Source organism: Lontra canadensis, unplaced genomic scaffold, assembly GCF_010015895.1.
Source record: "Lontra canadensis isolate GAN:19392208 unplaced genomic scaffold, GSC_riverotter_1.0 scaffold19, whole genome shotgun sequence".
Taxonomy (NCBI): domain Eukaryota; kingdom Metazoa; phylum Chordata; class Mammalia; order Carnivora; family Mustelidae; genus Lontra; species Lontra canadensis.
Genome location: NW_022631013.1, coordinates 10,401,156 through 10,427,914, shown reverse-complemented (window position 1 = coordinate 10,427,914; position 26,759 = coordinate 10,401,156). Strand labels below are relative to the sequence as shown.

General features: G+C 43.4%; 2 protein-coding genes across 6 annotated transcripts in view; one reads left to right on the top strand and one right to left on the bottom strand.

The window, feature by feature from the left end:
* DNAI1 (dynein axonemal intermediate chain 1) overlaps nucleotides 1–17,657 on the bottom strand; it is a 58,695-nt gene extending 41,038 nt beyond the window's left edge. For both annotated transcript variants that reach the window (XM_032860415.1, XM_032860416.1), the window contains exon 1: nucleotides 17,424–17,657. In XM_032860415.1, coding sequence (XP_032716306.1) covers nucleotides 17,424–17,453 — 30 coding nt within the window. In that variant the 5' untranslated portion in view covers nucleotides 17,454–17,657. The remainder of the gene's footprint in view (nucleotides 1–17,423) is intronic.
* Nucleotides 17,658–17,844: 187 nt separating this feature from the next.
* Nucleotides 17,845–26,759, top strand: part of FAM219A (family with sequence similarity 219 member A) — a 46,788-nt gene continuing 37,873 nt past the window's right edge. For 2 of the 4 annotated variants that reach the window (XM_032860407.1, XM_032860405.1), the window contains exon 1: nucleotides 17,853–18,274. In XM_032860407.1, coding sequence (XP_032716298.1) covers nucleotides 17,867–18,274 — 408 coding nt within the window. In that variant the 5' untranslated portion in view covers nucleotides 17,853–17,866. Of the gene's footprint in view, nucleotides 18,275–26,759 lie in introns of all 4 variants that reach the window. The other 2 variants (XM_032860408.1, XM_032860406.1) reach the window with 2 other exon arrangements.

Here is a 26,759-nt window from a genome sequence, read left to right as displayed (position 1 = left end):
TATTATGAAAAGAAATATAATACTACAGTACACACTGGAGACAATTTGGAGATTCCAGCAAAGGAAGTCCACCATTCTTATACTATTCTTGTACTTATATATTCTTAAATTTATACTTGACCAAAGAAGATCCTCTACTTTTGGATAGGTCATTCTATTTGGCCAAGGGAGGATGTCTATTAGAGGAGTGATACAGGAAGAGGAACCCCGCCCCCAAGAACACCAGAGCAGTCAACTTAATCCTGATGATCAATGGGATAACATATGTCCCAGTCTGAACTATCCCATAGTAGAGCATTTTCTATTCTCATTAATATAGATTTTAGTGTGAGCATCCTGGGGGAGGGAACTGGTAAAAACTCAGCTCCCTAATGCTTACTTCTCATTTCTTTTTCAGGATGAGGGCTGGGTTCCCTTGCTTTCTCTTGAAAGTTCTCCACTTTCATTTCCATGTCACCTCTCCAGCAGTTGCTTCTCAATATCCTTGACCAGGAATATATGCTTGAACCCCTTAGTCGTCTTCTTCTTTTTTTTTTTTTTTTTAAGGATTTATTTATTTATTTTGAGAGAGAGAGAGAGAATGCATGAATGGGGGGGGAAGGGAGAGGGAGAGGGAGGGAGAGCATTTCAAGCAGATTCCCTGCTGAGCACAGAGCCCCATGGGGTTCCATCTCATGACCTTGAGATCCTAACCTGAGCTGAAAGCAAGAGTCAGACCTTCCACTCAATCTACTAAGCCACCCAGGCACCGCCCGATCCAGCCTTATTATTCTATACACTCCCTTTGGATGTTCTTACCCCACCCATAGCTTCATCTTGCACCTTATGATGGAGTTCAAGGTTATTTCTTTTTTTATATATTCTCATTTTTAAATTTTATTTTTTATTTTTATTTATTTATTTATTTTTAAGATTTTATTTATTTATTTGACAGAGAGAGATCACAAGTAGACAGAGAAGCAGGCAGAGAGAGAGAGGGAAGCAGGCTCCCCGCTGAGCAGACAGCCTGATGCGGGACTCGATCCCAGGACCCTGAGATCATGACCTGAGCCGAAGGAAGTGGCTTAACCCACTGAGCCACCCAGGTGCCCCTTTAATTTTAATTTTTATTTTAGTAATCTCTATGCCCAATATGGGGCTTGAACTCCCAACCCCAAGACCAAGATTTGCATGCTCTACTCACCGAGCCAGCCTTGTGCCCCAAAGTTCAGATCTATTTCTGTAGCTTAAACTTCCTGGAACCATGTTCAAATTGGTAACAGAGTACTTAAATTCAATATATTAAAAACCAACCTCAATATATTCTTTTTCCACCCTAATCATTATATTCTTTTTCTACACCAAATTTCTATTTCTTCCAGTATTTCCTATTTCACTCAAGCATCCCCATCCACTCAGTCACCCAGGTTGGAAAGTGGAAACCATCAAATATGCCTGCTTTTCCCTCCCTTCCATTAGCATCATGTTTCAAAGTCTAACAATTCTATCTCCTTAATATCTTTCATAACTATCCTCTCCATTTACACCTCCCTTAATTCGAGCCCTTACTCTCTCTTGCATAGCTACATTTGATTTCCCTGACTCCAGTTTCTCTCCACTCTAATAATTATATCATTATCATCATTCTCATCTACTGAGCATTTACTCTGAGCTAGTAATTTACTAAGCAATATACATGCATTATCTCATTTAACCTTCAGAACTACCTTATCAGGTAAGAGCTATCATTATTCTATTTTATAGAAGAGGACATTGAGGCTTAGAGTGAGCAAGCAACTGACCCAAAGGTGACCAGGGTTTGAACCAAACTAATCACTATCAGTGATCTTCCTGAGACATAAATCTTATCATATCATTCTCCTAATTTAAAGCCTCCAAGGGTTCTTCATCGGCCCAGAGATAAATCTCAGCTCTCTAACACAGCATCCATATCATCCCCTACTGTATTCTTCCCACAGGTATGGGACTGTGCTTTGAAAATGAAAATTCTGGTCAAGGTAACAGATGATTATTATTGCCACCTACTGGGCATTTACCTGAACTTAGATCAGTTTGGTACACGGCCCACTGAAAAGTGTAAGCAACCCCTTTGTCCCTGAGCATATTTTAGGGGTAAGGAGATAAAAACGTTCTTAAACTGTTCCCTATTATGAAGATATAATATTTATTAAACAAGTACATGATCAAATATACTCAGGGAGCCCAAATGTGGGCTCCGAAGTCAATCATAGCTTGGTTTGGGTCCCCACAACACTACCTGCTAGTTCTATGACTCTAGGCAAGTTACTTGTCTTCTTTGAACCTCAGTATCCTTATCTTTAAACTGGACATAATGACACCCTCTCAATCATGGCATTGTTATGAGGATTAAGTCAATGCACATAAAGTACATAATGCAGTGCTTAGCCAGAGTTTATGCTCAATTAATGATAGTTGGCAGCCTTTATTCCCAGTTATAGACGCTGCTCTGCCCTCAGCCACACAGACTCTGTGTGGCCCTTGCTTACTAGGAGGCCACCACCTTAGGGACTAAAGCAGCTCACATTTCCTCCAAAGAGTTCAATGATAAAACATGTTTGTTCCTGGAAAGAGGGGCTCTTCGAAGCCTGCAAACCCACAGATGTAGCATCCTCCTTCCTGGAGCCCAGGAGACTTCCTTTACCATTTCAGTTGTCTTGGTCCTTATTTTAAAACTCACTAACAGGTTTCCATTAAGCTAAATTGAAACTAAATACCTCACCAGCTTGCAGTTTCCATTTTTAAAAGGGTAAAAGCTCTTAGTCCCAAGGGAATAGTAATTCACCAACAAATCTTTCTCGGGCTACACTGACTGCATTCCAAATCTCTGAGCCTAGTGCAGTGTCTAAAGCACACAGAAGGCACTAAATAAGTGTAGTCGAAAGGAAATTTCAAGATTTTGAAACACTAGAGATGAAGGGTAGTAGACATTATCATATGCTATTGTGGGAGTGCCAACTGATGCAAACTTTTTATAGGGTTATTTGGCAATACCTCACAAAATTTAAAATGCAGATAGCCCTCAACTCCACTTTAATTTTTCCTATAGCAGTATTCATACACATGCATAAGATGTACAAAATTGCTCACTGCAGCATTATTTGTAATGTTTTTAAAAATGGAAAACGCCTAGATATTCATTGGTAGGGGCCTAGTTAAATAAATTATTGCATAGCCATTCAATAAGATACTATGCCTATTTTTAAAAGAATAAGATAAACATTTATGTACTGTTATGGAAAGCTCTCCAAGGTATGTTGTTAAATAAAAACCCAAGCTACAGGAATAGATGACCCATCTGCTTACTTTAAGACTATATATGTGTGTGTATTTGCATATACATCCAAATTTCTAGAAGAATATATAGAATCTGTTAAGAGCAGTTTGGTTTAGGGAATGTGACTGGGAAATTTGGGGGAAGGGACCAATACTGTTCATTGAGAATGGTTTTAATACTTTTTAAAAATATTTATTTATTTGACAGAGATCACAAGCAGGCAGAGAGGCAGGCGAGAGAGAGGAAGGGAAGCAGGCTCCCTGCTGAGCAGAGAACCTGATTTTGGTGGTGGTGGGGGGGGTGTTCCCATGACTCTGGGATCCAGGACCTGAGCTGAAGGCAAAGGCTTCAACCCACTGAGCCATCCAGGCACCCCTAGAATGGTTTTAATATTTTTAATGTGAATGTGCATTACTTTTATAATTTAACATGCTAACTAAGAATTTTTAAAATCAACAAAGTACAGCTAAAGAGGTTTTTCTTTCCTACTAATCCAGTATCTGTTAGCACAGTGTTCTGAATGCAGAAAAGGGGGGTATGAGGGGCGCCTGGGTGGCTCAGTGGGTTAGAGCCTCTGCCTTCAGCTTGGGTCGTGATCTCAGGTTCCTGGGATGGAGCCCCACATCGGGCTCTCTGCTCAGTGGAAAGCCTGCTTCCCCCTCCTTCTCTGCCTGCCTCTCTGCCTACTTGTGATCTCTCTCTGTCAAATAAATAAATAAAATCTTAAAAAAAAAAAAAAAAGAAAGAAAGAAAGAAAGAAAAGGGAGATATGAGGCTAGGCTTATGCCTACCTGGAAGCCCAGGAGGGCAGAAGCCAACTCTAGGGTACCCTTGCCAGATAAGGCTATAGCAGGCAAGGAGAGTAGAATTTAAAAGTGGAAACTTTAGGGTAAGCCTTGGCTGGGTTCCCAACAGGGCCATGAACTATATGTGAGATCTTGAGCAAAGTATTTAGTCTCTAATCCTCATTTTCTCATCTATAAGGTAGAGAAAAATATTAGTGCCCTCCTCAGAGTTGCTCAAAGGATAAAATAAAACAATGCCTGAAGAGCACCTAATTCAGAGCCCGGCACTCAGTAAGCCAAGTTAACGGCAGCAGTGTAGAGCTTATGGTTGTAATTTTTCATTACTCTACCGTGGTCTGCCAGCATGACAACTGAGTTCCATTCTGAGGGCATTTATTGTACAATTGAAAAATGTGTTGTCCAGGCCCCAAGAAGTCCTTACTAGAAAGAAGCCTATAAACCTAAGAGTGTCATAGAGGGATGACAATAAAAACACCTTCTGTTTCTATAACATCTTTCAGTTTACTAAACACCTTTAAGTACATTATTTGACCCTTATACTAATCTCTTGTGGTTGGATGTTGAATTTTGTCCTTTTTGTCCCCTGAATCTATTGAGATGTCATTATATGATATTTCTCCTTTGTTGTGTTAATGTGAAGAAAGACTTTTATTTTTTTAATGTTGAGCTAAATTTGCATTATTGGGATAAACCCCACTTGATCTATTATTCTTTTTATGTATTGCCAAAAAACAGATTTGCTGATATTTTGTTGGATTTTTTGCACTTACGTTCATAAGGGATATTGGCCTGTCATTTTCTTTTCTTGTAATAACTTTGACTTTGATATCAGTGTTACACTGGCATCATCAAATGAGTTGGTATTTATTCCTTTCTGTATTTTCTATAAGACTTTGTGTAAGACTGGTGTTATTTATTCCTTTTTAAAAAAGATTTATTTATTGGGGCACCTGGGTGGCTCAGTGGGTTAAAGCCTCTGCCTTCAGCTCAGGTCATGATCTCAGAGTCCTGGGATCAAGCCCCACATCGGGCTCTCTGCTCAGCAGGGAGCCTGCTTCCTCCTCTCTCTCTGCCTGCCTCTCTGCCTACTTGTAATCTCTGTCTGTCAAATAAATAAATAAAATCTTAAAAAAAAATTAAAAAAAAAAGATTTATTTATTTATTTGAGAGAGAGAGAGCAAGAGGAGAGGCAGAAGGACAACGAGAGAATCTCAAGTAGACTCCCCACTGAGTGCAGAACTGGACATGGGGCTTGATCTCATGACCCTGACATCATGACCTGAGCCAAAATCAAGAATTGGGCACTTACCCAACTGAGCCATCCAGGCACCCCTGTTATTTATTCCTTATGTATTTGATACAGTTCATCAGTGGAACTAGTTGGGCCTGGATTTTCTTTGTGGGAAGGTTTTAAGTTATGAGCTCAATTTTTTAAAAATAGGTTTGGAGTTTTCGTATTTTCCATTTTTTCTTGTGTCATTTAAGGTAAACTGCATTTTTCAAGAAATTTGTCTATTCTGGGGCACCTGGATAGCTCAGTCATTTGAGCCTCAGAGTCTTGATTTCAGATCAGGTCATGATCTCAGATTCATGAGATCAAGCCTACATTCAATTCCCAGCTCAGCGAGAGTCTGCTTGAGATTCTCTCTTTCCCTCTGCCCTTCCTCCTGCTTGCTCTCTCTAAAATAAATAAATAAAATCTTTAAAAAATTTGTCCATTCCATCTAAATTATTGAATTTATTGCCATAAAGTCGTGGCAATATTTCCTTTTTATCCTTTTTAGTGTCTGTAGGATCAGTAGTGATTTCTCATGTTCCATTCCTGATTCTGCTATTTTGATTTATTTTTATTTTGATGAGCCCTGCTAGGTTTTGTCAATTTGATTACTCTTTCCAAAGAATGAATTTCTGGCATTATTAATTTTCTCTATTGTTTTTCTCATTGTTTCTATGAAACATTGATTTTAAATCTTTCCTTTTTTTTTTTTTCCCTAAGTCAGCCATTTAAAGCTATGCATTTCCATTATGAACAACTTTAGCAGCACCTGAAAATTTGTGATGTTATATTTTCATTACCACTCAGTTGAAAATGTTTACTAATATCCCTTGTGCTCTTTCTTTTTTTATTGAAATATTGTTGGTATACAATATTACGTTAGTTTCAAGTGTTTAACATAGTGATTTGGCAAATTTATATATTATGCTATGTTCACTACAAGTGTAGCTACCATCTGTCCTTGCACCTTTTGACTACTTTTGTTTAGAAGTGTGTTCCTTAATTTCTAAATATTTGAGGATTTTAAATATATTGCTATTTATTTTTAATTCCATTTTGTTCAAACTATTCCTATTATGCTGAGGTTCTTTCTCTCATCGATGGATGTTGAATTTGAATTGAATTAAAATCTGTAAGATTTTAATCTTTCAATATGTCTTGGGACTTATTTTATGTCCCAGCATATGGTCTATTTTGTTAGCATTCTGTAGTTCTTGGGCACAGTGTTCTATAAATGTTAATTAAGTTAAATTATTTAAACAAATCTTCTATATCTTTCAATTACTGGGAGACAAGTATTGAGATCAACTATCTTTGTGTATTTTTCTATTTCTCCCTTTAACTTTGTCAGTTTTTGATTCATATATCTTGAACTTATATTAATAGGTACATACATGTTTGTGATTTTATGTCTTCTCTTGAACTGACTCTGTATCATTATGAAATGTCCCTACTTTTCTTTGAGAATACTCCTTGTCTTTAAGCCTACTTGGTTCTGATAATACTATAGCCATACAATATTCTTGGCTTGCCATTCTCAGGGTATATTTTTTCTGTTCTTTTATTTTCAACCTTTCTATGTCTTTATGTTTAAACTCTATCTCTTATAGGTAACATTTAGTTGGGTCTTGCTGTTTTCCCCCATAGCTTGAGAAACTCTACCCTTTAATTGAAAGCAATGGTATAGTTGTCTTCATTACGTTGCTCTTCGCTTTTGGTTTTTTTTTTCATCTGCTTTAAAAAAATTTTTTTTGGGGGGCGCCTGGGTAGCTCAGTGGGTTAAAGCCTCTGTTTTCAGTTCAGGTCATGATCCCAGGGTCCTGGGATCGAGCCCTGCATCGGGCTCTCTGCTCAGCAGGGAGCCTGCTTCCCTTCCTCTCTCTCTGCCTGCCTCTCTACCTACTTGTGATCTCTGTCTGTCAAATAAATTAAAAAAATAAAAATAAAATAAATAAAATAAAATAAAATAAAAATTTTTTACTTAAATTCAATTTAGTTAACATATAGTGTTTTATTAATTTTAGGGGTAGAATTTAGTGATTCATCAGTTGCATATAATACTCAGTGCGCATTACATCAGGTGTCCCACTTACTGCCCATTACCCAACTACCCCTTCTCCCCACTCCCCTCCCCTCCAGCAATCCTCAGTTTGTTTCCTATAGTTTAAAGAGTCTCTTATGGGGCACCTGGGTGGCTCAGTGGGTTAAGCCTCTGCCTTAGGCTCAGGTCATGATCTCAGGGTCCTGGGATCGAGGCCCGGTCCTGGGATCAAGGCCCGCATCGGGCTCTCTGCTCAGCAGGGAGCCTGCTTTCTCCTCTCTCTCTCTATGCCTGCCTCTCTGCATACTTGTGATCTCTCTCTCTCTGTTTCAAATAAATAAATAAAATCTTTAAAAAAAAAAAAGAGTCTCTTATGATTTGCTTCCCTCCATCTGTGCATTTTGTTCCTCTGTTCACCTTCTTCCTTCTTTTGTTAACTGAGTTTTGTCTAGTATTTCATTTTATTACCTCTATTGGCTTTTTAGCTGTGCCTTTTGGTATTACTTTTTTAGTGGTTATTCTAAGGTTTACAATATTCATTCTAAACTTACCATAGTCCACTAGGAATAAATAACGTACCACTTCATATTTCACAATGTAATAAGCTTATAACATCTTAATTCCATTTACCACCACCATCTCACCTTTTGCCCTATTGTTGTCATGCATTTTATTTCTATATACATTATAAGTCTCACCTTATAATGGTATTATTTTTGCTTTAAATAGTCATATATGTTTTAAGAAAATGAATAGAAGGAAAAAAAGATAGTCCTTTATCTTTAGCCACATATTTATCATTTCTAGTACTTTTTGGTCCTTCCCATAGATAGAGCTTCTATCAGGTGTCGTTTTTCCTTTAGCTTACAGAACTTCATTGAGTACCTCTTGCAGTGAAGGTCTGCCAATGACAAGTTCTCTCAGCTTTAGTTTATCTGAAGATGTATTTATTTCACCTTTGCTATTTGAGGGATATTTTTGTTAGATGTAGAATTCTGTGTTGACAGTAGTTTTCTTTCAGAGCTTTAAATATGTCATTACATTGTCTTCTGACCTCCATTGTTTACAATGAGAAGTCAGCCATAATCATATTATTACCCTCTATGCAATATGTCATATTGTTCTGACTACTTTCCAGATTTTATTTTTATCTTTGGCTTTCAGTATTTTGATTATGAGAGATCTAAGGGTGCTTTTCTTTGTATTTATCCTGCTTGGAACTCACTGAACTTCCATCAGATTCAGAACATTTTGGCCACTATTTCTTCAAATATTTCCCCCTCCTCTATTTCCTTCTGGGATTCCAATAACATACATGACATACATATATGACATGGTCCCAGAGGTCATTAAGGCTCATGTTTTTAAATCTTGTTTCTCTCTGACCTTAGATCATTTCAGTGGACACATTTTCACATTCATCTGTTAGGACCATCCAATTATTTTTCCATTCTGATATTTATTTTTCTATTGTTTTCATTTTCTGCTTAGATTACCCACCCATTAAGTCAATATTTTCTATAAGTCCATAAATATATTTATAAAAGCTGCTTTAAAGTTATTGTCTGCTACTTCTAATATCTGGGTTATCTCACTGCTATCAACACACTCTCCTTTGGGATCTACCTCCCTGAGCCATGGTCAAGAAATTGTCCCCAGCCAGAGAGCAAGACTAAATACGTGACTCCTGTTGGGTGCATTCCTTCTCTCTGGAATCACTGTCCTGAGGGAATGTGGCATATGATGTGTCCAGAATTTTACCTGTTTACAGTGGGAGGGCAAGTCCAGTATGGATTGTTCCATCATGGCCAGAATATAAGTCTCCTACACTAAGGTCTTTAAAAGTTATATATAGTGTGCTGCATTTTAAAATTCATTGCAGAGGGGGCACCTGGGTGGCTCAGTGGGTTAAAGCCTCTGCCTTCAGCTGAGGTCATGATCCCAGGGTCCTGGGATAGAGCCCCGCATCGGGCTCTCTGCTTGGCGGTGAGACTGCTTCCTCCTCTCTCTGCCTGCCTCTGCCTGCTTGTGATTTCTGTCAAATAAATAAATAAAATCTTTAAAATTCATTGTAGAGGGGTGTCTGAGTGGCTCAGTCAGTTAAGCATCTGTCTGCTTTCTGCTAAGGTCATGATCCAGGGGTGCTGGTTTCAAGCCCCACATTGGGCTCCTTGCTCAGCGGGGAGCCTGTTTCTCCCTCTCTCTCTCTGCCTGCTCCTCCCCCTGCTTGCTCTCTCTCTTTCTCTCTGTCAAATAAATACATAAAATCTTAAACGTAAAACAAAATTCATTGCAGAAACAGGCTGTTTAAAGCACTCACTCACACTCACACCCACACCCAGGAACAGCAACCCTAAAGGAAAGGCTTTTGTAAAGGACAGAACCTTTTGTAATGTAAATATCAGCCCTGAATGGAAGCACTGAGCTGGAAGAAATCTGAGCCCCTGCACAATGTATGGGAAAGAGGCTTTTCGGAAACAATGTACTAGTTACTTTGGAGTAAAGCAGGTTATACCTTACAATCCTTGCAAGAGAAACTGCCTGGCTCACAGTTCTGACTGCTTAGAAAGCCATGTGATCTTGTCTTTCCCTGATACAGTCTAGCATGAACAGATAAGCTAGGGTCAATCAGATTCTTTCTCCAAGAGTTTGAACTGGGACTCCTGAGCGAACTGGTGATGGGTGCAGATAGTATGGAGATGTTTCTGAGTTAGAGGCCAAAGTGGCGTGATGAGCTGGAAACACACTAAAGTTAGGAGGGAGCAGAAATATGGAAAAGGTGGCTGATTGGGAAATGAAACATAGTTGCTAAGAGAAGAAGAGAGGCCATGAAAGATACAGAGAAAGTAATGAGTACTTCTATCTGTTTCAGAACCAATAGTTTTCCAGTTCTGATTCTAGGCTACTTATGTATTTATAATATCCATCCACAAACCCCCACATACACCTTTCCCCCTTCACCCAACTTCCCTTTACTTGAGGTAATTTGAGTGTGTCTCTGTTCTTTGCAATTTAGAGCTTGACTAAAATCTGTGTGCCTTAGAGTTTGCCAGGCCCATAAAGACTAGAAGTAGGAAAGCCTTGGGCATTCCAGGCAGAAGAACAAAATCATTTTCAAAGATACAGAGACTTGGAACCATGTGTCTGTCTAGAGATCAGCAGATTTTTCTTTTTGTTTTGAGAGAGAGAGAGTATGCGTGCGGGCACACGTGAGTGCTTGGAGAGGGAGGGAGGGCAGAGGGAAAGGGAGAAAGACAATCTTAAACTGTTCCATACCCAGCACCAGGCCTACCATGGAGGGGCTGGATCTCACAACACTGAGATCCCGACCTGAGCCAAAATCAAGATTCAGAAGCTTAACAGACTTAGCCACCCAGGCACCCTGGGATCCGCAATTTTTTTTTTTTAATCAATATATATTCCAGTTTGTCCCAAAGCAAGATTTGAAGATAAATATATGACACATGAGAAAAATAAGTAAATAAGAAAATGGATGTGAGGTAAAAATTAAAGTAGGGAAAAAAGCTTAACATCAGGAGTAGGATCCCTACGTAATTAAGAGAATAAAGCTGCTTTGATGAAGACAAAGACACAAGCAGCTTCTGCTGCAGACCCAGAAGGAAAGAAAAGTTAGTGTTCAGAGTATTGTAGTACATACCTTTCCATCATGTATTTATTTACTCATCAACTGATTCATTCAGTCATTATTCATTCATCCAGTATTTATTAAGCTTTACTATGTACCAGATCCTAGGATGACAGCTAAAGAAGAACCAAGGCTGAGTTGGTCCCACTTCCAAGAGTTTTCAAATCTAGGAGGTGAGAAAAATAGAGGACATAAACCCACCGTACAAACCGGAATCCAGTGACTCCATAAGTAGGACAAAGTGTTTTGAGACACAAAACATTGAAAAACTTTTATCAACAGCTGTGTCCTTTGCCTGCTTCTTCCATACAACTCTGCCTCAGCAACAGGAAGACTGAATGCTCCATACAAATCCCTAACTGGCAGAAAACAATTTCATGTCACTTGCTCACAGCTGGAGACAGAGAATCAAAATTACTCTTCAGCATCAGTTTGCAGGCTGCAAAGCCCAGCGATAAGCACAAGAGCCCTCTGCCATTGTTATTTGAGTACCTGGCATGTTCTGAGTACTAACAATGTGCTAGGCTCTATAGTAAACAGGGGAGCAGACCAAGTTCTGGCGGCAAATGCTCACAGCTGTTTTGTAATCTGATAATTGTGCATGACAAACCTCAGACCGTAACTCTAAAATAGCATGAGTATAATCATAACAGAATGGAACTGCCATTGGCAAAATTTGTTTTCTAGTTATCACTTCCAGAAGGAATTCCATAACACTACTAGGGGAAGAGAAGAGAAAATTCTCTCAACTTTGTGCCCCTAAGCCTCTAAACTATCATCATCTGCATCCATCCCTTCCTCCTTTCTCTTCTCCTGTTACAGCGTTCTGTCTCCTGTCCTACAACTAATCCACTCTCACCTCCTCAGAGACTTGGTTCCAGTCAATATTTTATGTCTCCTGATCTCCACCTTTTTTTTCTCTATGCCAGGGTCCTTCCCCTCAGCATTTAACATATTCAAATCTTACTTCCATCCCTACAAAGAAAAAAAAAAATCCTTGTCTACATAGTCTTTATTGTCTTCTTAGCTCAGTTCAGTCTGGCTTTTACCTTGAAAATTATTCTTTCCAAGGTCCCCATTGACTTCCTAATTATTAAACCTAATGGCTATGTCTAGTTCTCATCTTCATTGACCCCTTAGCAGCATGCGACACAGTTGGCCACATACTCTATAAACACTGTAAACTCACTATAAACACTGTAAATTCACTCTAAACTCACTCTTCTTTAGGACATTGTTCTTCTTTGTTATCTTCTATGTATGTTCTTGTATGTCTTCTGTTCTGTGTTGTCTTCTAACTTCTCTGGTCATTTCTCCTTATCCTGTATTTTGAACTCCTTCTTTTGTCCAAACCTTAAATCACAGTGCTCCACCTAGAAGTCGTCCCTCATTCCCCTAGAAGCAGTGTTAGGATATCCTACTACATGCTTTCATTACACCCTATGCTACTTCCCAATCACACTCTATCGTTCACTAAATAATCATTTATTGAGAGCTTCTGATGTGATGGCCACTGTGTTAGGAACTTGAGAATAGATATGAGCAAAAACATCCAAAGGTCCTACTCTCAAGGAGCTCACAGTCTAATAGAAGAGACACAGAATAATCAAATACTTATACAAACAAGTGAGTAAGTACATAGGGCTAAGGAAGGAAGGATCAAGAAAGGATCAAGATATATTACTACAGGGGCGCCTGGGTGACTCGGTAGGTTAAGCCTCTGTCTTCGGCTCAGGTCATGAGCTCAGGGTCCTGAGATCGAGCCCCACATGGGGCTCTCTGCTCAGCCCGGAGCCTGCTTCCCCCTCTCTCTCTGCCTGCCTTTCTGCCTACTTGTGATCTCTTTCTCTCTGTGTCAAATAAACAAAATCTTTAAAAAAAGGTATATTACTACATAGTAGGGGAAACAACCCTATCTTCATTAGCTGGGCAGCAACATTGGGGCAGTTTGTGGAGACTGATGATTGGGCTGAAATCTTAGGAGTACATGTGTAAGGGAGGGTTTAAAGAGTGTTCCAGAAAGAAGTACAGAGAACTAAAGTATAGCACTAATAGGGGGAAAGTAATAAAAGTTAAGGCTTAGAGCTCCAAATGGGCCTTAGCCCATATACACCCCTGAAGGGTTATCTAAAAAATTTGTCCCTATCCTAACTAAGAGCAGTGGGAAGTCACTGAAAGGTCCTGAGTGGGAATGACATAATCAAATTGACAGCGGAAAAAATTCCCTTGATGCAGTTGTAGAGAATGGATTAGAAGGAGCAGGAGTGGATGAGGAAATCCCAGTTACAAGGATTTGCAGCACTCTGGGTGAGAGATGATGTAGGCTGGGCTAAGGAGGTGGTGGGGAATATGAAAAAAGGGGTTTGATTTGGGAGATATTCAGGAGATAAAGGGGCAAAGGATCATATCTAGGGCTTGAAGAAAATAAAAGGAGTAAGGATGACACTGAGGAGAAGGGTCATAAGAGCATGGATACCTTATTTTGAATATATAGAAACACTTCAGTTGCCCTTAGATTCTGCTCACCTCCTCTTGTCCTTCCAGCTATGGATGCTAGGCTGTCACCAGACCAAAAATCTCTGAATCACCTAAGACTCTTTTTTGGCCTTGTATACATTCTTGCCAATTCTCCCCTATCCTAGTCACCCTTCATCAAGATCATCAGTTTGAAAAGTACTGTCCATGAGGGGCCTATGCAGAGACCATAAAATGATCCAGAAATGCAAGTCTTTTCTTTGGCTCCCACAGGCAAATGATGCAAAACTCCAGAATGATTTTTCTTTTTTTATGGTAACTAACTGAGTTATAAAGAAGTACTAAAATTTGTTAGTCATAAACTAAAATTAGCTTTTAACTGGAGTTCACAGAAGACTCTAATTCAGTTCTCTACTAAGAAGTCTGGCTGCCAGGCAATGTTTGGCAATGTTGCAAAACTCCTCCTGCACATATACACATGCAGCCAGTTGGAATTCTCAATATTTTCAGGAAGGACACTTCATTATTGGGGCTGGTGATGTTTTGAGCTGGTCATGGTTTATGGTGCCTGACATTCATGCATTTTAATTACAAATTATGATTCATGGAACTCTATCACAACCGATTTAATATGCCATGGGTTGTTTGATTAACCCTATGGAGTAAAGGGTTTCACCTCTCTGACCTGTCACTTCCCGCCTTCCCTTCCTTGTTGATCCAGAACATGTATAGTAGACTTCCGTCTTAGGAAGTTTAGAGGCTAACTCTTTCATTCCCTTCAGGTCTTTCTCAAATGCCACCTTTGTGAGGCCTTCTCTGATGACTATATTTAAATCACAATCTTCTGGTTCCCTGAACTTCCTATTCTACTTTCCTGCTCTATTTTAATCCTTGACATCAATCACTATCTGATTAGCCATATATTTTACTTATTTACTTATTGATAATTTACCTCCCACTGAAAGATAGGCTCCATGACAGGGATTTTGGGTTGTTTTGGTTGTTGCTATATCACCAATACCTAGAACAGTCTCTGGCATATAATATGTGACCAGCGAATAATTGTGGAATGAGAATGATGGTATCATCAGAATTGTTGACCTCTTAAATCTCTAATGCCCAGCTCTTAAACCATGGGTATGTGTGATCCAAATCTGGATCATTCATAGCCCTCCTGCCAAAGCAGATATAAACATGAACCTGGGAAAACATGCTTCTACCGTGACATTTTCTTGTTATGACTCCCCACTAGTCTCTTCATCCCAAGCTTACCCCTTCCTATCTTTCAAACACACTCAGATCAAAACTTCTAAAGAACAGCACCAGGCATTCAGAACTCATATTCAATTCACTTTCAAAATTTAATATATTCCAGACATTGTGCTAGTTTCAGGGACTCAACAATGAATGAGATAGACATCCTTGCTATCATTGAGTTTATAGTCTATCCTGCCTCCAGAAAGGGGATTTAATCCCTTATAGAAGAGGACAGCCAAGTTGAGACCTGATGTATGGCCAGGAAATGAAGAGATTTGAGGCAGAGTGGCATAGAACAGGTGGCAGCAGACAGAAATGATTATACCAAGCAGGTAGAGAAAATGGCAGTTTCAAAGGCCTAGGAGAGAGGAGTATGTGGATGTCATTTGCCAGGAAGTGAGGACAGTTCAGTGTGCTGGGTCTGTGGAGTTTTCACAGAGCAATGGTAGCATTTGAAGTAGGGTTGATAGCAAGGCTAGACCGTGCTAGGCCTTGCAGGCTATACAAAACAGGTCTGACTTTGGGACTTTATCCCGAGAGCAAGAGGGAGCCATTGAAAATTCTGTTCAGTGGAGTGACATGAAGAATGGAGTTAAACTCTTCTCTGTCCCCTAACAAGCTCAATCCTGACCTTCCCTCTCCACTGCAGGCATCCAAGCCATTGATACCTCCTCCTTGTAGCTCTTCTGCTGCTCCAACCTACATATCTCTTTTCCTGCCAATCCCAAGGATCCTATCCTCTTTTACCTTTGTATGCTTGTGTTCTGTCTCCCCCACTGGACTGAGTTCCCAGAGGAAAGGCCCAAATTCTCAAACCTCTCTAGACTGTTCCACACCCAGATCACCATTGACCCAGATTGCTGTTCACTGAGACAAGAGACTGAAGAATACAATCTGGCACAACCCATCCTTTTCTCACACCCCACATAACAATACTGACACAGTATTAAAACAACCCTTCCCTCCAGGGAGCAGTGCTGATCTATATAGTGTCAATTGACCCAGGTTTCTCTGCTTCCTGTCTGCTGTCACCTCTCTCTGCTTTCAGTGAAACTAGCCTCTAATGTCTCCCCTAATGGGCTGGAGAAATTGACCCCAAGCTTGTTCAAACTATAAGTGCTAGAAAAGACAGATATAATCTGCAGTGACAGAAAGCAGGGGTTACCTGGGTGTGGGGGTGTGGGGAGAACCAACTGGGATGAGGCACAAGGAAACTTTGGGGGTAAAGGAAGTGTCCTATATCTCAGTTGTGGGTGGTGGTTCACAACTGTATCAATTTTTCAAAACTTGTCAACATGTACAATTAAAATATTCATTTTATTGAATATGAACCAGATATCAGTAATGCTGAATTTAAAACAAACTTCATGTAAATTGTAGTCAGTAGGCCCAAGCACAATACATGAGCTTCAAAACACAGCTCAACCCCAACATAAAACTAGGGCATGGCCATACAGGAATAGCAGTCTCCTCATAGTTGCAGAGATCTAAGAAAGACGAGTCTACCTGCTATGGAAGGCCAGGTGAAAGAAGCAAAGTAGCAAAGGCTAATATGGAGAAGAGCAGACCAAATTATGGACAGTCACAAACATCACGGACACAGGTGTTCTCTCCAAACCTCAAAATACCTAGATCTGAGTGAGGGAAATTTAGAATAAATAATTAGAAGTCCTGCTTTGCAGAGCCAGAAACTGCATAATAGTCCCAAGGTGATAACTCATAAAGAGTTTAGAAAAAATGAATTCTTAAAGGACTGAGTGGCAACCACAGACGGATCCTTGAGAAGCCGGGCCTTACTTCACCTTCCAGAGTGATGCTGGGGAGGAAAGTAGAACTCTGTACTTGGTGGGTGGAGGGGCTAACTCTTGGGTTTCCTGTGAGAAGGAATGATATCTGGCCAGGTGGCAACAAGGACCCAAAGTTCGCATGGCTGAATGAGTCACAGGAGTGGCCCAGGGGCTCACAGAAGAGGGATATATGAAGCTCCAGAAACAATCAGAGGCCAATGTTTGGTGTGTGCAAGTGTGTGAGGTAGGGGGACTGGCAAAAATGGGAAGAACATCTCTCTCCTCTTCCTCTTTACCTGACCTCTTTCTCTTGACAAGTGGCCTAGCACAGAAAATCTAAGCCAAACTCCTGTTTATAATCTGTTCTGTGTCTGCTGTACAATTCCCTTGCACTCCTTCTGTGGGCTTTCAAAGGCCTGGGTCCCAACCTAGCCCAGCACCAGGCATACAGCAAATGGCAGGAAAAAGAATTTCTTTGGGACAAGAATGTGAGGGGAATGAGGGCTGCATTAGTGGGAGGGGGGCTAGGGGTAAGGAGGATAGATTGGTCAGGAAGGTCTGTGGTATGAGTGGAGAGTGGGAATGGAAAGGTGAGGTGAGGACAAGTGGAAGGGGAATAGGAAACAGTGGGTCAGGGGCAGTGTGGGAGTGGAAGCTAGGATTAGAGGGAGAAAGGACAGGGTTAGACGTCAGTGGGAGCACAGGCCAGGGGTCACAGGGAGAGAGAAGGTTAAAGGTCAACAGGGAAAAGAAGATGAAGGATCAGTATAAGTATGATCAGTGGTCATTGGTGGCGAAGGTCAGAGGTCATTGGGAGAGAGCAGTCGAGGTTTGTGTTACCTGCCTACGAGGCGGCTGTCTCTGGGGCATCTCGGAAGAAGCAGGAAACACCTCAACACTTGGAACACCTACAAAATGCTCTCTTGCCTGAGGACAAGGAGTTTGTCCCCTCGATCACGCACAGAAAATCTGGATTCTTTTTCAATTCAATTCCCAGTCGCAGGGGTTCTTTGGGGACAGCCGTCGTTGTGGGTCCCCGCGCCCTTGCAGTATAGACTCGACTCCTCCCTGACGCGGTTGCCTAGCAACCAACCGTTAGCCAAGGCGCAGGCGCCTCTGACGCCCCCTTCCTGCTCGAAGGAGAGGCGGGGCTGGGCGCACAGGGAACCTCCCGCTCCACTAAGACCCGCCCCCTCAGGAATAACACGACCGGCGGCAGCGCTCATTAGAACTCCCGCATGTGGGAGGGGCTGGAGCATACAGGCACTGCCTCCTCATGAATAATGCAAGTTCAGGCGGTGTCCCGGACCCGGAAGTGGAGTTGCCGAGTCACCGCAGTGGCTGAGCTGCTGACAGGAGGCGGCGGCGGAGGAGGAGGCGAGGCAGGACCTGCGGCTCTGCCCGGCCACGGCCGCGGTAGCACTAAGGCAAGCCCACGGAGCCACTCCGGCCTCAGCCACGAACCTCGCTCCCCGCGCCCACCCCTCCATCTGCCCGGACGCTTGCCCGCCCGACTCTTCCCGGGCGGCCTAGTCTGCACCACCCACCAGACTCCTGGGGCCGCCGCCCCGCGCGGTCCCGTCGGCTTCCCTGGCCGCGCCCGGCCCCCGGCCCGCTCGCCCGCCGGCACCATGATGGAAGAGATCGACCGGTTCCAGGTGCCCACCGCGCACTCGGAGATGCAGCCGCTGGTGAGGGGGCGGGCGGCGGGCAGGCCAGGACCGGGAGGGGGCGCTGCCCGAGGGGGAGGGAGGAAATCAGGCCTTGGTGACTGCGGAGGGGGCGCCTTGGGATGGGGCAAAGGGAGCCTTGAAATCGTATCTTAGTGGGAGGGGGGACTTGCTGGACAAGATAACCGTGGAAGAATACGCGGGTGACAGCAAAGAGGCCTGTAAAGGCTCAGGGCACCGTCAGCAGAGACAGGCCAAGGGAGCTACGGGGAGGGCCATCGGATGGAACGTTTGGGGCACAATGGTGCACACTGCCAGGGGAGGCCCTTAGCTGGGAAAGAAAGGGAACTGTGGTGGGGCACCGCCGCCGGCAGCCCCAGGGGCCTGGAATGAGAGGTGAGGAGCCGCTTGGCCCTGGAGGTCCGTGATGCCTCCTGTGGGCCAGGATCAGTTAGGGTAAAAGGGACTGGGAATAGGCCGGCAGAAGAGGAGGGGGCCTGGCCCTCCAGTTCGCTGGTTACGGATGCGAACGCGGGGCCGGGGCCAAGGACCGGTGGAGGCAGGGGGTCGGTGCAGCACCCCTGAATTCCGTTCCTCTCCTGAGGAGAGCGCAGGTAGTCTTAGGCAGGGCTTGCTAGAACCGGAATCACGGAGGAGAGAGAGCAGCGGGGAGGTGGAGAAACAGGGGCGCGGATGAGAGAGCTCGGGAGCCGACGGGAGAGGGGGCGGGGTCGCGGTCGCGGTGGAGCAGCCTGTGGCCACCCTTTCGGAAAAGCCCCCAGCATCCTCGGCCTACGTGCATTGAGTCTTTGCTGGGCGCCCATCCTGCCGCCTGTCCGCGGTCCCGGAGTCTGGGAGGAATGATGTCATCGTTGCCGGCAAGGAGGGGATGGAAGGGGGATGGCGGAGGCGGGAGACCGAGGCCAGCCCTGTGGGAGACCATGCCCGATGGCCACCGCTCAAGAGGGTTACCTGACTGGCTTGTACACCCGGCCGTGGGCAGCGGGGCTAGAGGCGCCGCGGAGGCCGAGCCAGCAGATACAGGGAGAGGGGGAAGGGAGGGAGTGCCCTGCTCTGTTCACTTTTCTCCCTTCCTCCTTGGAGCCTGCAGAGGAGCTGGAAGGAGACAGGGCAGGCCAGGAACCTGAAGGTGTGGATGCCCTATTCTCTGAGCTTTGCTGGAGCGGAGCAGAGCTTTCCAAAGCTTGGAGATCTGGGGCTCCTTAAGGCTCCTCCTTCTACATTAGGCAGAGAGGTGAGGAATAGGTTCCACTCTTGGGCCCTTGGGCCCCTGGCTGAAGATGTGCTTTGTAGCTTCCTGAGCAAGTAACCTACCCATTACAGCAGACCAGCCAGACATTGGCAGGGACCTATGACCCACTGTAAGCCACACCTTTTGGAGGGTGGTAGAGAGAATTATTAGGAGGCACCTATGAGAAGGTAAGTGGCCTTTTCCCCTTTTTATGACTACTTAGTTCTAGAAGCCCAAACAGAGAAGCTTTACAGAAGTGTACAATATTAAAGTGGGGAGAGAGATGCTGATGGACTTTTTTCCTAGCCTGATGCCATCACTGAAATATTTGGGGGCCAGAAGATCCTGATAAGAAGTCTGTCCCATGAACTTGAAGAACTTTTAAACTGGCTTAAGAGAACATTGCTTTCTGGAGTACCTTTCCAGCCTGGCTTGTCAAACTAGATTGCCCTTCCAGTTCTAAGAATCTAATCAAGAATCAAAAGGAGGGTGGATGAAGGAGGAGGAGGAGGTCCAAGTGAGTCAGGAAAAGAAAGCAGTGAGTTGGTTCTTGCCTCCCATCTGGGGTTCCTAAGAAGGTAGGCAATAGTTGTCCAAGGAAAGTGGGGAAGGGATGGGGTCACAAGGCCTTCTTAGTTTTCCTTGGTGCCTTTGTTATTGTGTGAATTTCTCAATGATAGTTTGAGCCCAGAAGACTCCTGAGGTGCTTCTGGTCTATGTGATTCTGGAGTAGAAACGCTTATGCATGAAGGCACTTATCAGAAAAGACTGCCTTTAAACACTTTTCTTGAAGGCTAAAGGAGCATTTCTCTCCAAGAGGATACTTTGTTGAGGTTAATGAGAGCCTTTTGGAAGTGGCAATACAGTCATCCCTCCATTTGGGGGCATAGACATCGCCCTGTAGACTTCTGCCTCTTAAAATCTGTTCTCAGGTTGGATCCCCAGACCCCCTTAAATGCTCCGTGTATTATTATTATTATTTTTTAAGATTTTTATTTATTTGTCAGAGAGAGAGTACACACAAGCAGGCAGAGAGAGAGGCAGGCAGAGAGAGAGGAGGAAGCAGGCTCCCCGCTGAGCAAGGAGCCCGATGCGGGACTCGATCCCAGGACCCCAGGATCATGACCCGAGCAGAAGGCAGCAGCCTAACCAACTGAGCCACCCAGGCGTCCCAATGCTCCGTGTATTATTGAGACCAGCAGACTCTTGGGTGGAGTTTCTGAAAGAGCCTTTGTTTCAGGGCATAAAGAATCAAAATGGTATACCACAGAAGAGAAGGGCAAAGTGACTCTTTAGAGGTATTTGGATAGACCATAAAAACTAGGGTCCCAAGTTTTTATGGTCTTGAACTCAACTGTGACCTATTTCATTTTTTGCCATTATTTATTGAGACCTCTAGGAAGTCTCTCCTCTTCTCTGGATTCAGTTTTCTCATTTAGGAAATGAAGACAAACTATCTCTTTAAAATTTAAACAATAGCTCCTCACTCTGTCTTCTAAGGAGCATCACAGGGAGCTGGTAGCACTAGTTTAGCTAATTCATTCACCAAATATTTATGTAGTATCTGCTCTGTTCCAGATCTTACATGAGGTATTGGGGACACAGTAGTTAGCAACACAGATACAGTTTGGCAGAAGTTTATTGTTCACGCTTACTCCTTCAATGTAAGCCCCTCTGAAGGCAGAGTGGGGGCTGTCTCCTTTAGCCCTAATGGAAACAAGGACTGAGCCGTCCTGAGGCAGGCCTGTCACTGGGACGCCATCATTAAATAACCCTCCCTAGCCGGTAGTGGTAGAAAGAATCCAGAAGGCATTCTTTACTTGAAAAGCTCTTCTAGGGAAGAAGATTTTTATTTATTTATTTATTTTTCTTATTTACTTGAAAGAGAACCTCAAGCTTGAAAAGGAGGCCTAAGGGAGTGGCAGGAGCTGGGAGAGAAGTCACCGCCAGCAGATCTGGGGGTTTCCAAGGTGCTAATTTAAGCATTAGTTCTCAGCTAGTGGGAGGAAGAGGAAGAGATCCCTGCCCTGTTGTTGCTGCTGCTGTTGCCACAGCTGCATGGAGCCTTCTGTCTGGGATGGGAGTTTGCCTGAAAGGAGTGGCTTTCCTTCTTTTCCCATCACAATTATTTAATTGGTCTGGCTGCCTGTCAGCAGCTGAACCAGGCCTGGGCCTATCACTGAGAGCTCCCCAGGGTCTCTTTCTGTCTCCTCATGAAAGGTATGAGAACTCCTCTTGGAGACCTAGTCCCCGTGCTCCAATCCTGCTGTGTTCATTTCCTAGACAATTCTGAGTGTTTCTGAGCACTGAGATTTTCCCAAAGACACTGCCAGGGATAGGCATACCCTGTAGTCAGTTCTGTGTCCAAGCCCCACATGCACCTCACTGATCTAGGGAAGCTCCCAGTTGTCCCAGTCTCTCTGTTGAGCAGTTGGATTGCATTTGGGCTGTTGTTTGTGTGAGCAGCAGGGATAGGCTCTCTGGCCGTATATGTCTGTTGGGCTGATTGGTGCAGCCTCATAGTCTATGTCTTCTCTTTGGCTGCAATTAGGAAGAGATTTGTTGCAAAAAAAAAATGAAAACAAAACAAACAAACAAAAACCAAATAGTGCTTTTAAGAACTTAATTATGTCAGGCAAAAATCTTACCTCCTGCGTTCTCAGAGACCTAAGAGATCAGGAAAGGGAAAAAAAAAAGCGTATGGCACTAGATGGGATCTCTGTGCACCTGAAAGAATTACTAGACTGTTCTCCCTGAAACCCATATTATCTGTTAACACATTTGTTTAGTTCATGAGCATATGCTCATTTCCGGGTACTTTAAGGATAGAGACAAGTGAGGTTTCTCTAGTAGGTGACCAGGAAAAGGATGAGCTCAAACAGCTATGGGAAGCTTCTAGATATATGTCAGGAAATGGTGGAAATCCATGGAGAGTGCTCCTGGGAAATAGTGACACCTCCCTTGGGAAAAGATGAGGAATGCTGAAGTTTTCACCCTTTGACCACATGAGTTTGGAAAGATGTCTCAGACTCCTCCTGCCTCTTGACACTCAGAGATGGAGATGGTCAAGACAGTAATTCAGTGAGTAGGCCATAGCAGCTCCTGAAAGTGGTGGAGAGAACGTTGTAAAGATAGCAGAAAGCCACTGTAAAAAATTGACCCATGTGTATTTTGTGGCCTGGGAGCCTTATGTTGCCTTCTTGTAGTCTGATGATTTTTCAGTTTAAGGGCAGATTCTCCTAGTGGATCCATGTGGCTTATGACCCAGTAGTATTTCCCAGGTTCTGGGAAGAGGCACATCCTTCCCTCTTTTCCTGTATTGCAAAGTGAGGATCAGGTTGGCTCAGATCTCCCACTTTTCCTTTACTCCTCCTCTCTTTAATCAACAAACCTGAAGAACCTATTTTCTGCCAGATGTGGTGTCAGGCTTAATAACACAGAATCGTGCTCCCTTCAGGGATACAGTCAAGATGGATTGAGGTGCTGCAGGCAGTGAGCACTGCACTAAGTAAGAACCAGGTCAGGCAGGGTCAAAGGAAAACAGGAAGCACTCTCATCAAGTGATCAGGGAAGGTTTCATAGAGGTGTCACTGCTTCAGGTGAAGGCAAGCATTCCTGCCAGAAGCATGGAAGAAGAAACAAAAGGGTGCATTTGAATGAATGAAGCATTTAATTAGAGGAGTAACATGATCAGCTTTGAGTTTAGGACTATCACTCCAGGAGTGGATGAGAGATGGGAAAGGTGAGATTGGAGGCTGGGAAACTACAGTGGAGGTGGTGCAGTACAAATCCAGGCAGGAGCTGATGAAAGCCTACACTAAAGGAGCAAGAGAGGAGGGACCCATATACAGTTACGGATAAAGTGGAATAAGTAGGATATGGTACCTGTTTGGAGGTCAAGGATGTCAAGGATGAGTCCCAGGTTTTTAGCATGGATATCTAGGAGGAAAGATGCACTATCACCACCCCCAGGAAATTGAGGGGTGTCTGTGTACGTCTCGGGCTTCAGGGACTGCTTATATGGGAGAAAGCTGCTGTTTTTCCTTGCTCTGCTGTTGAAACTGCATTCTTGGGGTTATGAGGGACCCTGGAGTCCTGGAAAGCCAAAGACCAGAGTGATGCTGGCCCCAACAGCCTCAAAAAGGATACTGAGAAGTGTGCTCACCTGCCAGTGACTACTTTTCCCCTGACACCTGCTCTGATGAATGCAAGCGAATTGGTGGCAGCAGGGAGCCACGGTGTGGTGTTGTTGTTGTTGTTTCCCAGCAGCAGTCTGATGAAGGAAAAATAAAATCCTTTGTTGGGTTAGAGAGTGTTTTATGTTGCAGTTTCTAGCCTGGCCTTTTACCATCTCTCTAATTGGTTGAGCTGGGCTCCTGTACTGATTTCTTTCTTTCTTTTTTTTTTTTTCTTTAAAGATTTGATTCATTTATTATTTGAGAGAGAAAGGGCATGGAGGGAGGAGCAGAAGAAACAGACTCCGTGCGGAGCCCAACACAAGGCTCAGTTCCAGGACCTTGAGATCACAACCAGAGCCAAAAGCAAGGGCCAGATATTTAACCGACTGAACCACCCAGGCACCCCTCACTGATTTCTTTTAGATTAGATGTGTGTGTTAGCGCCTCACCTCCAAGAGTCAGAATGGAAAAGGACACATTCTTGCCTTCTCTGCACTTGGGGTAAAAGCAGTTTCCAGGCTGCTGTCTTCCAGGCAAGATATGCCAAGGGGGCATGCTTCTGGAGTGAGATCGCTCAGAGGTTATTTGTCATCTTCAAGGCTCCAAGTGTAGTCTCTGTAGGCAGGTGCTTTGATGGGTAGCCGGGTGTCAGGCTGAATCATTTTCAGCCCCCAGCTGCCTGCTGCTTTTGACTGACTATTGCTCAGAGTGAAAAGAAATGGAAAACAGAAGGGTGCCTGGGTGACTCAATCAGTTAAGTGTCCAACTCTTGATTTCAGCTCAGGTCATGATCTAAGGGTCGGGAGATTGAGCCCTGTGTTGGGCTCTGTGTTCAGTGTAGAATCTGCTTGAGATTCTCAATCCCTCTCCCTTTGCCCCCACATGTACGCATACACTCTCTCTCTCAAATAAATAAGTAAATATGTAAGGAAGAAAGAAAAAGAAATGGAAATCAGAGCCTTCTTCACTTAAATCTGATTCACCCCAGGGACTCTCTCCCCTTCTTGAAAGGGCAGATAGAGCCTTGTGTCTAGGAAGGATATAGGAGACTCAGCTTCTTAGGCTTAGCTGCTTCATGCCTTCCAGTAGACCCTGGGAGAACTGGTACGGGGAGACTTAAAGGGGACAGGAAGAGGAGAATCAGGCTAACAGCAGATACCCAGAGATGCTGGCTGAAGAAAGCAAGAGGCGTGGCTAAACAGGCTCTCAAGTCATTGTTTCCTAAGGAGACTCCAATGGGAATATGGCCATCTGGGCCAGAGAAAGGAAGGAAGGAAGGAGGCAGAGCTGAGACCAGCTTTGGATCTAGCTCTGCTCTGGAGTTCAGAAATTGGCACATGACCTAAAGGCTTCACTGTGGGGAAGCCAAGTGAACTCCTGGGCTCTAGAAAGGGACTGTGGAGTGGGGAAGTCCACTAGGAAGGAGACCCAGGAGGTCTGGCCTGGGGGACTTGGAGACAGGAGCCAGTAGGAGTTCACTCTAGGTCTTACCTTCTTAGGAGCCAGTTCAAGCAGATCTGTACTTGCATTTGTTGTTGTTATTGTTGTTGTTGTTATTCAGCAATGTCAAATTGAGGATTAGTTGGTTGTGGTTTTTGAGGGTCAATTTTAAGTTTCTGTGATGATGATGATGTATGTGTGTGCATAAGATGGAACTAATGGCCACAAAGGGTGTTTGACCATTCTAGCTCCGAGGAGTGGAACTATGACAAAAGGCCACACCCAGGCAGAAATGAGCCCAGGTACTGTGGTACCTGGCCTGGTTTTCCCAGTTTTCATCACCAGACTCTTGACTGTCATAACCAGAATCTAGCCCGTCTATCTATTTAAAACAGTACCTGAAGGGGTACTTTAATTAAGATTTATTGAATTAACTGCATCTAAATCTTGGAGTGAGAACCGTATGCATTTAAATATGGAGTTAGCTTAAACATAATTATGTACAAGTTATAAATGATTTATAGTTCCCCATATTAATTTCCAATTTTATCCTTATAAAGGAATTGGTGAAGCCATCAGCCAGTCATGGCTTAGGCCAGCATTTCTTTGGTATAATTAGCCTTAGCTAATTATACCAAAGGACTTAGCACTAACCCTTTGGTATAATTCTTAGAAACATTGATCCTTTGAGATAGTTTATGGGGGGATAAAAATGATCTATAGACAAATTCCTTTGGGGAAACACTACACACTCTATTTCATCACAATGTTAACTGGTGTTTTAAAGGCACTGAGAAGTCCTGCATTAAGAAACTTCTCCAGCTTTGTTTAACCCAGTGTTTCACAAGCTTGTGTAACTATGGGACCTTTTTTCATGTTACACCCGTTAACATCTTACAGAACGAATGTGGCTTATGGAATATTCTTTGGGAAACGCTGTCTTAGAAATAAGCCTCTCAGGGCATCCAGGTGGCTCAATCAGTTAAGCATCTAACTCTTGGTTTCAGCTTAGGTCATGAGTCAGTGTCCTGAGATCAAGCCCCACGTAGGACTCCATGCTCAGTGCCCAGTGTGCTTGAGATTTTTACCCTCTCCCTCCCCCTCTGCTGCTCCCCTCTGCTCTCTCTTTCTCTCTCAAATAAATAAATAAAATATTTATTAATGGGGCACCTGGGTGGCTCAGTGGGTTAAGCCTCTGCCTTCGGCTCAGGTTGTGATCCCAGGGTCCTGGGATCGAGCCCCACATCCGTCTCTCTGCTCAGCGGGACGCTGCTTCCTCCTCTCTCTCTCTGCCTGCCTCTCTGCCTACTTGTGATCTCTGTCTGTCAAATAAATAAAATCTTTAAAAATAAAATAAATTAGTCTTTCTTCTGATTCAGTCTAGAGTTATAGTCTTTCCAGTTCTTTTGAGCCTCTTTTGTAATCCACGCCACTTTGCCTATGCTAGTCTGTCATGGAATGCTGTTGCTTTGTGTCAGGGTCCAGTATTGCCATCAATAGGAAGTTCTTAGTGAACTTTGGTCAAAGCAAAAGCAAATACCTAGTGCCTAGTTTTTCTCATGATAATGTTAAAGGGGTTTTACTTCCTTTCATGTCAGTACTAAATGTTGGTCTGGTGAAACCAGTATTTTTACCA